This window comes from Bombina bombina, chromosome 3, assembly GCF_027579735.1.
Source record: "Bombina bombina isolate aBomBom1 chromosome 3, aBomBom1.pri, whole genome shotgun sequence".
Taxonomy (NCBI): domain Eukaryota; kingdom Metazoa; phylum Chordata; class Amphibia; order Anura; family Bombinatoridae; genus Bombina; species Bombina bombina.
The window spans coordinates 747,162,031-747,175,623 of NC_069501.1; the positions used below are offsets into that span (position 1 = coordinate 747,162,031).

A 13,593-nucleotide genomic window follows, 5' to 3' on the forward strand; every position below is an offset into this window, starting at 1 on the left:
TAAAATTCTGATTTGATGATTTTTTTTGTCAGTTTTGTATTTCTTTTACCAGTGTATATTGCTATTATATGTCAATATCAATTCCAAGTTAATGGTCAAGGTTCTGTGTATTGCAATATATAGTATTGACTAATAACATTGAGTTATCTCATTCGTATGGCGGAGGTACACTTTTAGTTATTACATCACTGTGCTTATATGATCCAATCTTTTTTTATATATTATTACTGTCTCTGCCTGTTAGAGGTTAAGGATCATTCTCATACGCCAGTATCTAACTAATGTTGGTGGCCATTATGCAGATTCTTGCCTTGTGTATTTGGCAATGTGATAATTTCAGTTTATTGCACTGTGTGAGTAAACGTTATTCTAATATGCCCCATGCTTCAATGTGTCTCCAAACTATCCATTAATCGCAATGTCATGTGTTTAGTGCGTTAATAAGGCTTATAATGCTGATGTTGTAATTCTAGGTGTTATCATTTTATATGAATCATACACCTTTATAAATAGAGTATTTGTTTCATGTTTTTATATCACAATATTTCTATGCAATATAAGTCAGTACTTATTTATTGGACTGTTTGCAAGATTTAGTGTTTAAAACTAACAGTTATAGATCTAAGGGGAATCGCGTAATGCTGTCATATGTGAGATTTTCTGTCTTAAAGTGAATGTAAACTCAGCGCGCTCTCTAAAATTCCCCTTAACAAATACGTTAAAATAATATGACTTTAATTCATGAACTTTTTTTAAAGATTAAAATTAACGTGTTTTTTGTTGTTTATTTACTTGCATACGTCATTATAATCCTCCGCCCGGCATTGCATTATCGTTGTAGGCACGATCGTTATAACCAATAATTTGATTAACCACGGGGGGACCAAACCCCTTTTGCTGTCGTCACGGGTCCGTATTGCGCTTGCGTTATACAGCACTTCCTACATTGTTATCTGAAGCTCGTTCAGATTTCGCGCATGCGCAATAGCAAACTTCACGGACATTCATTCTTGCAATATTTCAGCGATAGGTCAGTACAATGCTAAAGTGGCTCCGTATTCTACAATAACATGTCAATAAATATTGAAGGAATAATCTATCTATTCCTAGTTTTAAAGAATGTTGACAGACAGCTGCATCGAGGTTTGACGCATGCGCAGTGTTTATCAGACAGGAGCGCGCATTGACACAGCGGGTGGGACCGTTGTATACATACAATAGAAAAGAATAAGGAAGTTGAGAGTGGGAGGAGCAGGTATATACAACGAGCATTATTTAGAAATGTATTATAAATATTTATTAGACATTTTATGCGAAAAATAAAGTGGCGGTTTGGTTAATATAATGATTACCTAGCTAATTATACTTTCATTACATAAAAAATTTACATTCACTTTAACAGTAATAAACTGTTCTATTAGCTGGCTAGACTAACTTGATTAAATCAGGTGTTCTTAAGATAAGACATATATACACAGCTTTTACACTACATAACAATTTACGCTATTAAAGAAGCAGAACCAAGCAGCAATACAACACTGTGTGTTACAAGTGTTAACCACACCATGTTATTATGCTATAATAAATGAATTATAGTGCCTACAAACCAGGTTGACAGATATGGATATACATGTGAAGGAATATATTATACAAGACTATCTCATAGACAGCTGCACATAGTTAGATAGGAGAACCCAATACACCCCATATCCACCGCTCCATACCACTGTAGGTATTGCATTTGTTACATTGTGACACCTAGAACTCATATATTAGAGGCAATTATTATAGATTCAATGTCACATCAATACATCAACAAGATCTATCTTGCTTTGTTTGTTTTAATAGTGTGTTTTGTTTGTCTATATTTGTATATATTTTACTATTTATCATTAAAAGTTATATTTTAACCTATCCCGTTTAGCTCCGCCCACAGAGTCTGGGCAGAGAGTGCTAGATGTGCATGCTGTCCTGTGGGAAGTTTCTTTAGTTCCACAATTTTTTCGTAGTATGTAATTTCATGCACAAGCACCAACCCACCTTGATCACTATATAGGATTAGTTGTGAGAAACCTTACCAGGTTAATCACAAACTATACCAAATAAGAGGTAATAGTGGGGACTGCCTAAACAGTGCCATTGTTAAACCACATTGTTCAGTGCTGGTAAACTTCTGTACACATGACTATATCGGTAGACTGAAATACTTGGGCAATGTTATCCTTTTTGACATGAGATTATAGCAAGTTTACTTACTATTATATTAATTAGCATGCAATCTCTTCATTGTAGGTCCCTCCTGATTTACAGAATGAAGTTCTCATTAGTCTTTTGGAGACTGACCCAGATGTGGTGGACTATTTACTAAGAAGAAAAGCATCCCAATCATCGTAAGTAAATCTGTTTATGTTTATCTTTTTTAATCTTTTTTTTCCCCTTATTTTGCTGGGAATGTTTTAATTTTCCATTAGAAATGTTTACAAGGTTCCATTTGTTGGTCCCCAGTGCGTCTATTATACAAAATTTTATTAACTTTACTAAATTACACTGAATTGATAAGTATTGTTTAGAATTAAATAATATATAATGGCGATGATATGTAAAGACTCTCTGTGTTTTTATTTATTATTATTATTATTATACTTTATTTATTAAGCACCAACATATTCTGCAGCGCTGTCCATGGATACAATTCATTTAAATAAAACAATACAAGACTTGTAAGAGACAGGACAAAATTTACAAACACATATAGGAAGAATTGAGGGCCCTATTCCCGTGGGAACTTACAATCTAGAAGGGTAAGAGGTTGAGAAACAGGAGGTGAGGACTGAAAGATTGGGAAAGATGTTAATACAGAGTTAGATGAGGGAAATGTTAGGTAAGTGAAATTAATGTATTATTGAGTTGGGTGGTAGGCTTCCCTGAACAGAAAAGTCTTCAGGGAACATTTAAATGAAGAAAGATTAGGTCAAAGCCTGACAGCATGAGGGAGAGTGTTCCAGAGGGTAGGTGCTGCACGACAGAAGTCCTGCAGTCTAGCATGAGAGGAGGTGATAGTTGCGGATGCAAGGAGCAGGTCATTGTTTAATACATAATTTTCTCATTGAGAAGAGAAACTGTGTTTTATCTACCTATCATAAAGGGACATTCAACATAGCAACACCCATGACTAGAGGAAGGCAGGAATAACCTCAATACTATACTTAAAACATGTATTTAGTGTTCAGTATCCCTTTAAGTTTGGTTGATGTTTAAGTTACTGTTTTCTTTTTTAACACTTGTGATGGTAAAATCTTTATTATATAAGTAAATTATATGGCATTTTAAATTCTCTAAAATAGATTATTTAATTGCAAAATATTATATCATATAGTTTCATATTAGTATTTGCACTGGGATTTTGCCTAAAACTGTTTTGAGCAGCCCCTAAAATATGATTTAGATTCTATAATTTTTATCAGAGCAGTGCTGATCTAATTTGGACAAGGTATGTAAATAAGCAAATACTGTATAGTATATATGCTATATACTATGGGCTCCAGTTATCAAGCTGAAATTGATGTTTTGGAGTCTAACTGATCTAGCATATTAAATGGATATTAAACAGTGCTCCTTTGGGAAAAAAAAAAAAAAATGTTAAATCAAAGTATATATAAAAAGAAAAAAATGTGTAAAAAACAGCAAATAACTTACTTGTTTTCTTCCAAAATTAGCACTTTTACATTCTCAGTGTAGCACACAAAAGCAGCAATGTTTTGACATGCTCTTGCACACTTTCCCCATAGACATCAGTGGGGAGAGCCGGCAAAAGTTTAACACCTGCGATTGCGGAAACAAAAGCTCTGTAATGCGGCCACATTGATATCTATGGGGAAAAAGAAAATACAGGTTAAACCTAACATAAACCCCACATCTAAACACCCCTAATCTGCTGACCCTGACATAGCCGACGCCTGCCTACAGTTATTAACCCCTAATCTGCCGCTCCCGATATCGCCGCCACCTAAATACAAATATTAACCCCCTAATCTGCCGCTCCCGATATCGCTGCCACCTAAATAAAATTATTAACCCCTAATCTGCCACTCCCGATATCGTCGCCACTATACTAAAGTTATTAACCCCTATTCCGCAGCTCCCGATATCGCCGCCACCTAAATAAAGCTATTAACCCCTAAACGTCTGGCCTCCCACATCACTGCCACTAAATAAACCTATTAACCACTAAACTGCCAGCCCCCCACATCGCAACAATCTAAATTAAACTATTAACCCCTAACCCTAACGTAACCCTAACACACCCTAACTTTAACATAATTAAAATAGATCTAAGTTAAACTTACAATTATTAACTAAATAAACCTATTAACCCCTAAACCGCCAGCCCCCACATCGCAACAACCTAAATTAAACTATTAACCCCTAACACTAACCCCCCCTAACTTTAAAATAATTAAAATAGAGCTAAATTAAAGTTACAATGATTAACTAAATAATACCTATTTAAAATTAAATACATACTTACCTGTGAAATAAAACCTTAGCTAGCTACAATATAACTAATAGTTATATTGTATCTAGCTTAGTTTTTCTTTTTTATTTCACAGATAAGTTTGTATTTATTTTAACTAGGTAGACTAGTTAGTAAATAGTTAACTATTTACTAACTACCTAGCTAAAATAAATACAAAACTACCTGTGAAATAAAACCTAACCTGCCTTACACTAAAAAATAACATTACAAAAAAAAAAAAAAAAAAAAACTACCATTACAAAAAATTAAAAAACCTACCATTACAAAAATAAATAACAACTAAATTATCCAAAAAAATAAAGAGTATTCCTTTTCTAATACCCTTAAAATAAAACCCACCCCAAAATAAAAAAGCCTAATCTAGAATTAAACTACCAAGGGCCCTTAAAGGGCCTTTGGGGGGGGGGCTTTAAAAAGGGTATTTTGGGGGGCCTTTAAAAGGGTCTTTTAAAGGGCATTTCCTTGAGTTAAACAGCTCTTTTGCTCCAAAAAATACAAACCCCCCTAACACTATACAAACCCCCACCCCAAACTACTAAGGGCCCTTAAAAGGGCCTTTTGGGGGCCCTTATAAGGGCCTTTTGTAGGGCATTGCCCTGAGATAAACAGCTCTTTTGCTCCAAAAAAAATACAAACACCCCCTAACACTATACAAACCCCCACCCCCCATACTACCAAGGGCCCTTAAACTACAAAAAATAAAACACCCCCTAAAAAAATACATTGCACAAAATAAAAAATGAAATCATCCAAAATAAAAAGAATTACACCTAATCTAACAGCCTTATCAAAATAAAAAAGCCCACCAAAATAAAAAAAAAACCTAGCCTACAATAAACTACCAATGGCCCTTAAAAGGGCCTATTGTGGGGCATTGCCCCAAAGATATCAGCTCTTTTATCTGTAAAAAAAAACCACAAAGACCCCCCAACAGTAAAACCCACCACCCAACCAATCCCCCAAATAAAAATAAAAAATATCTAAAATAACCTAAGCTAACCATTGCCCTGAAAAGGGCATTTAGCTCTTTTACATTGCCCAAACCCTAATCTAAAAAAAAAAAACACCCAAAAAACCCTTAAAAAAACCTAACACTAACCCCCGATGATCCACTTACAGTTGTTGAAGTCCCGCTTGAAGGATCCTCATCGGGTCCATCCTGAAGACATCTGGCGCAGAGCATCCGCTTCTTATGGTTGCTGCCGTATACTGATTCTTCAATGCAAGTGACGCAATCCAAGATGGCGTCCCTTGGATTCCTATTGGCTGAAAGATTTCAATCAGCCAATAGGAATTAGAGCTGCTAAAAATCCTATTGGCTGTTCCAATCAGGCAATAGGATTGAGCTCTCATCCTATTGGCTGTTCCAATCAGCCAATAAGATTGAGCTCTCATTCTATTAGCTGATTGGAACAAATTTAAGAAATAAATCTGGTAAAAAGTCCTGGTGAGGGCACTCTTCATTTGATGTTATAAACTTTTCTGTTGCACCACAGGCATTTGTGACTGGGGTCTGGAGTGCTTGTCTCTTCTATTATATATATATATATATATATATATATATATATATATATATATATATATATATATATATATATATTATTTTTTAACTTTTGCTTAATTAAAAGGTATTATGTTGGACTTTAGTTGAGTTATGTTTCTTTATGTTATTAAACTCTAGAGCAAATGTAATTCTGCAAAAACAGTCAATGTACAGATGTAGAAGATTACTGTAACAAGACACTGCTCTACTGTTTTAGTTTTTTGTCTCCATTCATATAAAACATCCTTTCTCTCTATAATCTGTATAGGAATTTAAGCTACCAACCATAACACGTTTATTGACAGAAATCAAATTTGTTAAAATAAGCTTAAAAGCTTAACAATCAGTTTGAGTTTAAAAGGTGAACGCCTCAGGGTAATTCTTTGCAAATTATGGTGTTGATTGAAGGTTCTTAAGGAGAAATACCTTGTTATTTTGTGTGTATTGTCAAGGATGCACATCTCTGAATGTATGTCAGTGAGTTACATATACTACTGCTGCATACAGAACACACAAAGGAGATAGCGATATACTAGGGACTGATTGGATGTCTTACCCCAGCGCCTGAAAAATTTGTTAAAAATCTAGGAGCCAGGAAAAAAAAGAGAAATTATGGGGTAATTACAATGGAATATCCAAAAACAAAAAAAGACTCTTTGTTTTATTTTATATAGGAACATGAATAACAAATCTCCAACATTGTTCCTTAAAAACATATAAAGCATAAGACCTGCAAGCGGGCAGACTAACGCATTTTGTCTAGCCAAGCCTTAATCATAGACAATTCGAACCCTAAACAGCTCAAAAAATTTAAAAAGTGACTTTCACTCTCATTGGCTCCTGAGGTTCATGAACGTGGCCAATCGGGTGCAGCACCTGTAACACAGATAACTCCCAGTCAGGCCTCGTGTGAAACTGTCACTTCAATTCCAATGTACCTTCAAAGGTGTCAGGGCACATTTTTTAGGTGCCCACAGTGTCCTTGGTTCCCAAGTTTTTCAAGAACTATTGTCTTATACTGGACCAGATTACGAGTGGCGCGCTATTAGTACAATAAAAATACAGTTACATAATTAAAAAAATACAGTTACATAATAAAACCATCTAATAAAAATTATTTAAAAAAATATTGCATAAGAAAATTATGAGGTCTCAATTGTTAGAAAAAAAAAAGGCAGCCAAAGGGCTTTAACATAGAGATACATACATATACATGTCTAATCTATATATGTATGTGTATGTGTGTATATATATATATATATATATATATATATATATATATATATATATACATACATATATATACACACACACACATATACACACACTAGGCAATAAGCCTGCCCAGAGGGCAGTCTATTTAAAAAAAAACTACAACCCCAAAGCTAAAATTACACAAAATAAAAAATGTAAAATTACAGAAAAAAATAAAAATACCCCCTAATCTAATACTAAACTACCAATAGCCCTTAAAATTGCTTTTGTAGGGCATTGCCCTAAGTTAAACAGCTCTTTTACCTAAACAAATTACCAATTAACCCCTAACAGTAAAGGCATTTGTAGGGCATTCAGCTCTTTTACTGCCCAAAAAACCCTAATCTAAAAAAAAAAAAAACAACCCCAAAAAATAAAAAAAAAGCTTAAGACTAAGCCCCAAATAGGTACTCACCGTTCCTGGAGTCCGGCAGGGAAGGTCTTCTTCCAGACGGCTCCATCTTCTATCTTCATCTGGAACGAAGGCGGTGCAGAGCGGTGGTGCGGAGCTGTCTTCTCTGATACATGGATCCTCAGCGGTGGCGGTTTTCGGCGGTGGGGTTCCTCAGTGGTGTGGAGGCTCCTCTTCTTCCGATGTCCATCATACACTGAAGATTGCATGCAAGATACCGCAATCAATTTGGGGTACCTTGCATTTCTATTGGCTGAAATTTTAAAATCAGTAGATAGGATTAGAGCTATTGAAATCCTATTGGCTGTTCAAATCAGCCAATAAGATTCCAGTAGCTCTTATCCTATTGGTTGATTTCAAAATTTCAGCCAATAGGAATGCAAGCTACCCCAATAAATATGGGGTATCTTGCATTCAATCTTCAGTGTGCGACGGACGATCACATAAAAAGGAGCCTCCACCCCACTGAGGACTGCCGTCGCTGAGGGTCCGTACATCGGGGAAGCCAGCTCCACACCTCCGCTTTGTGCCACCTTCACTTCGGATGAATATAGAAGATGATGGAGCTGCCTGGAAGAAGACCTTCTCCGCCGGACTTCAGGAATGGTGAGTATATATTTGGGGCTTAGTGTTAGGATTCTTTTTTATTTTTTTTTATTTTTAAGATTAGGGATTTAATAGGCTGTAAAAGAGCTGATTGACTTTTAAGGGCAGTAAAAGAGCTGAATGCCCTTTTAAGGGCAATGCCCATACAAATGCCCCTTTAGGTTTTTTTAGTGTTAGGTTTTTTTATTTTGGGGGTTTGATGAGTGCGGGGTTTTTACTGTTAGGGGGGATTTAGCAATTTTTAAATGTAAAAGATTTGTTTAACTTAGGGCAATGCCCTTACAAAAGGTCATTTTAAAGGCTATTGGTAGTTTAGTTTAGGGTGTCTTTTTATTTGGGGGGGCTTTTTTATTTTCATAGGGATTAAGTTTAAATTATTTTTATTTTTGATATATTTGTTTATTTCTCTAATTTTAGAGTTTTTTATTTTTTGTAATTTTAGATTTTTTTTGTAATTTAATGTTAGGTTTTATTTAAGTGTAACTTAGTATTGGGGTTGATTTAGGAGGTGTTAGGTTAGGGGTCTTAGTAATTAAATTAGTTATTTGCATTGTGGGGGGTTGGTGGTTTAGAAGTTAATAGGTCAATTAGGTCTATTGAGATGTGGGGGTTTGGCGGTTTAGGAGTTAATAGGTTAATTAGGTTTATTGCGATGTGGGGGGTTGGCAGTTTAGGGGTTAATAGGTTAATTAGGTTTATTGCGATGTGGGGGTTGGCGGTTAAGGGGTTAATATTTTAATGTAATTTGCTGATTAGGGGTTAATTACTTTATTATTTTGCGATGTTGGCGGTTTTGGTGTTTTTTAATACTTTGTGTGGGAGGTTAGTTTTTTTTTATACTTTGTGCGGTCGGTTAGGTTTTTATTATTTCTTGCGAGCGGTTGCGTGTTTTTGTGTGTGTTTTTTTTACGGCTTCGTTTGCCTAGGCTGCATCCAGGTGGTTTCCGAAATGGCAGGGTGATGAAAGAATGTTGGATTCGCTGCATCAAGGTGGATTCTTTTGGCTGCGGGTGCAGCCAACATTCTTTTGGCTGCCTCGCGCAGCCAACATTCCTTTGAGAATGCGTGCGCAACTGGCAACGTCCGACGGACGCGTTACAAATGTGATTATAGTATAGGTATATATATGTGTGTATATTTGTTTTTATGTGTATATATGTATTTACAGACACATATAAACACAAATTCATATGTACGCATAGAAATATATATATAATAAGGCATCTATTTATCAAGCCGTCAACTTACTTGCATTCAACGGCACCAATACACTCGCCAAAGATCGCCTAACATCGCTGCCACAGACCTGAATACGCTCTCCACAGTTACCAAAAAAGCTGTCAAAAAGCCGTGCACCAAGTAACTAACAGTCATCGATCTCGCTTTTGGCTTTTTCCCACCTTTATTGGTATACTGTCACTAAACACCCACACTATACTATACTGTTTACCCCCTATACCGCCGATCCCGGAGCCCACCGCAACTCTAATAAATGTATTAACCCCTAAACCGCTGCTCCCAGAGCCCACCGCCACCTACATTATACTTATTAACCCCTAATCTGCCGCCCCTACACCGCCGCCACCTACATTATACTTATTAACCCCTAATCTGCCACCCATAACATCGCCGCCACCTACATTATATTTATTAACCCCTAATCTGCCCCCCTACACCGTCGCCACCTACAATATACTTATTAACCCCTAATCTGCTGCTCCTACACCGCCGCCACCTAAATTATATTTATTAACCCCTAATCTGCCCCCCCTACACCGCTAAATTTATTAACCCCTAAACTTAAGTCTAACCCTAACCCTAACACCCCCTAACTTAAATATAATTTAAATAAATCTATATAAATATTCCTATCATTAAATAAATTATTCCTATTTAGAACTAAATACCTATAAAATAAACCTTAAGATAGCTACAATACAGCCAATAGAATGCGAGCTCAATCCTATTGGCTGATTGGATCAGCCAATAGGATTGAACTTAAATCCTATTGGCTGATTGCATCAGCCAATAGGATTTTTTCTACCTTAATTCCGATTGGCTGATGGAATTCTATCAGCCAATCGGAATCTAAGGGACGCCATCTTGGATGACGTCACTTAAAAGTACTTTCATTCAACAAGAAGACGTCGGCCGAAGAGGATGCTCCGCGTCGGATGTCTTGAAGATGGAGCCGCTACGCGCCGGATGGATGAAGATCGAAGATGCCATCTGGATGAAGACTTCTACCCATCTGGAGGACCACTTCTGCCAGATTCATTGAGGACTTTGGCCCGGTTTGGTGAAGACTTCTCCCGGTAAGGTGATCTTCAAGGGGTTAGTGTAATGTTTTTTTAAGGGGGTATTGGGTGGGTTTTAGAGTAGGGTTGGTTGTGTGGGTGGTGGGTTTTAATGTTGGTGGGGGATTTGTAATTTTTTTTACAGGTAAAAGAGCTGATTACTTTGGGGCAATGCCCCGCAAAAGGCCCTTTTAAGGGCTATTTGTAATTTAGTGTAGGGTAGGGCTTTTTTTATTTTGGGGGGGCTTTTTTATTTTGTTAGGGGGATTAGATTAGGTGTAATTAGTTTAAAAATCTTGTAATTTGTTTATTATTTTCTGTAATTTAGTGGGGTTTTTTTTGTACTTTAGCTAATTTTATTTAATTGTATTTAATTGTATTTAATTTAGGGAATTAATTTAATTATAGTGTAGTGTTAGGTGTAATTGTAAATTAGGTTAGGTTTTATTATACAGGTATATTTGTATTTATTATAGCTAGGTAGTTATTAAATAGTTAATAACTATTTAGTAACTATTCTACCTACTTAAAATAAATACAAACTTGCCTGTAAAATTAAAATAAATCCTAAGCTAGCTACAATGTAACTATTAGTTATATTGTAGCTAGCTTAGGGTTTATTTTACAGGTAAGTATTTAGTTTTAAATAGGAATCATTTCTTTAATGATAGGAATATTTATTTAGATTTATTTAAATTATATTTAAGTTAGGGGGTGTTAGGGTTAGGGTTAGACTTAGGTTTAGGGGTTAATACATTTAATATAGTGGCGGCGGTGTAGAGGGTGGCAGATTAGGGGTTAATAAGTATAATGTAGGTGGCGGCGGTGCGGGGGTGCAGATTAGGGGTTAATAACTTTATGTAGGTGGCGGCTGTGGTGGGCAGCAGATTAGGGGTTAATAAGTATAATGTAGGTGGCAGCGGTGTAGGGGGCGGCAGATTAGGGGTGTTTAGACTCAGGGTACATGTTAGGTGTAAACATTACCATAGGAATGAATGGGATATCGGGCAGCAGCGAAAATGAGCTTTCGCTGCTTTCAAACTCCCATTGATTCCTATGGTATCCGCTGCCTCCAGGGCGGCGGATTGAAAACCAGGTACGCTGGGCCGGAATAGTGCCGAGCGTACCTGTTAGGAATTTGATAACTAGAAAAAGTAGTCAGATAGTGCCGAATTTGCATTCGGAACATCTGTAATGACGTAAGCATCGATCTGTGTCGGACTTTGCCCGGTGGATCGTAAGTTACGTCACAAATTCTACTTTTGCCGGTCTGTAGGGTTTGATAACTAAGGGGAATCAGGCTGAAGATATGGTCTCCAGGACTGTACACATTATTCCATATTTGGTCTAACTAATGATCTGCAAAGTGGCATAAGAACCTTGCAATTTCTGCTACTAATACCTCTTCCAATGCAACCAACTATTCGACTGGCCTTACTGGCTGAACTGCTGCATTGTATACCAAATTTTAAATCATCTGAACTAATAATTCCCAAGTCCCTTTCTTCTTTAGTTAAAGTCAGTAATGTACCATTGAGACTATAATTGGCCTTTGGGTTTTTGGATCCTATATGCATAATTTTGCTCTTGGTAATATTACATTTCAGATCCTATTTATTTGACCAGTCCTCTAGTTTTTTAATATCTCAGTTCATTTGATCAACCCCTCCTGGAACATCTACCCTGTTACAAATGTTTGTATCATCAGCAAACAAGCAAACCTTCCCCTTAAACTAAGGTGACCAGATTTTTAAAATGAAATCCGGGGACTTTTTTTAATTTTTTTTATTGGCCAATTGTAAAAAACTATTTTATTAGCATATTTTCCTCAAATTATATATGCAGTGCATTTGGTATGTGTTTATGTAGTGATTGCATGATATATATGTTATTTCTCACATTTCATCCACGAGATAAAAAAAAATACTTCTTAGAATTTTTTTAGGATATGATTAACAAATGTTAAGAAGATAAGATAGAAAAAAAGTTTCAATGCATATTTTGTATTTTATTCTTACCAAATAATTCTGGTTCAACAATAACAACATAAATTAACAATTCAAAACAGTAACTAAAAACTTACGGCTAGATTTAGAGTTTGGCGTTAGCTGTCAAAACCAGCGTTAGAGGCTCCTAACGCTGGTTTTGGGCTACCGCTGGTATTTAGAGTCAGTCAGGAAAGGGTCTAACGCTCACTTTGCAGCCGCGACTTTTTCATACCGCAGATCCCCTTACGTCAATTGCGTATCCTATCTTTTCAATGGGATCTTTCTAACGCTGGTATTTAGAGTCGTGGCTGAAGTGAGCGTTAGGAATCTAACGACAAAACGCCAGCCACAGAAAAAAGTCAGGAGTTAAGAGCTTTCTGGACTAACGCTGGTTCATAAAGCTCTTAACTACTGTGCTCTAAAGTACACTAGCACCCATAAACTACCTATGTACCCCTAAACCGAGGCCCCCCCACATCGCCGCCACTCTATTAAATTTTTTTAACCCCTAATCTGCCGACCGCACACCGCCGCCACCTAGGTTATCCCTATGTACCCCTAATCTGCTGCCCCTAATACCGCCGACACCTACATAATATTTATTAACCCCTAATCTGCCACCCCCGCTATCGCTGACACCTGCATATTTTTTTAACCCCTAATCTGCCGCTCCGTACACCGCCGCAACCTACATTATACCTATGTACCCCTAATCTGCTGCCCCTAACACAGCCGACCCCTATATTATATTAATTAACCCCTAATCTGCCACCCCCAATGTCGCCCCCACCTACCTACAATTATTAACCCCTAATCTGCCGACCGGACCACACCGCTACTATAATAAATGTATTAACCCCTAAAGCTAAGTCTAACCCTAACACTAACACCCCCCTAACTTAAATATAATTTAAATCTAATGAAATAAATGAACTCTTATTAAATAAATTATTCCT

The 13,593-nt window shown here is 36.5% G+C and overlaps 1 protein-coding gene across 1 annotated transcript in view; it reads left to right on the plus strand.

The window, feature by feature from the left end:
- ARHGAP6 (Rho GTPase activating protein 6) overlaps positions 1-13,593 on the plus strand; it is a 454,435-nt gene that overhangs the window by 373,175 nt on the left and 67,667 nt on the right. Inside the window, 1 exon segment of the mRNA XM_053707592.1 lies at positions 2,293-2,390. Within this exon segment, the coding sequence (XP_053563567.1) occupies positions 2,293-2,390 (98 nt within the window).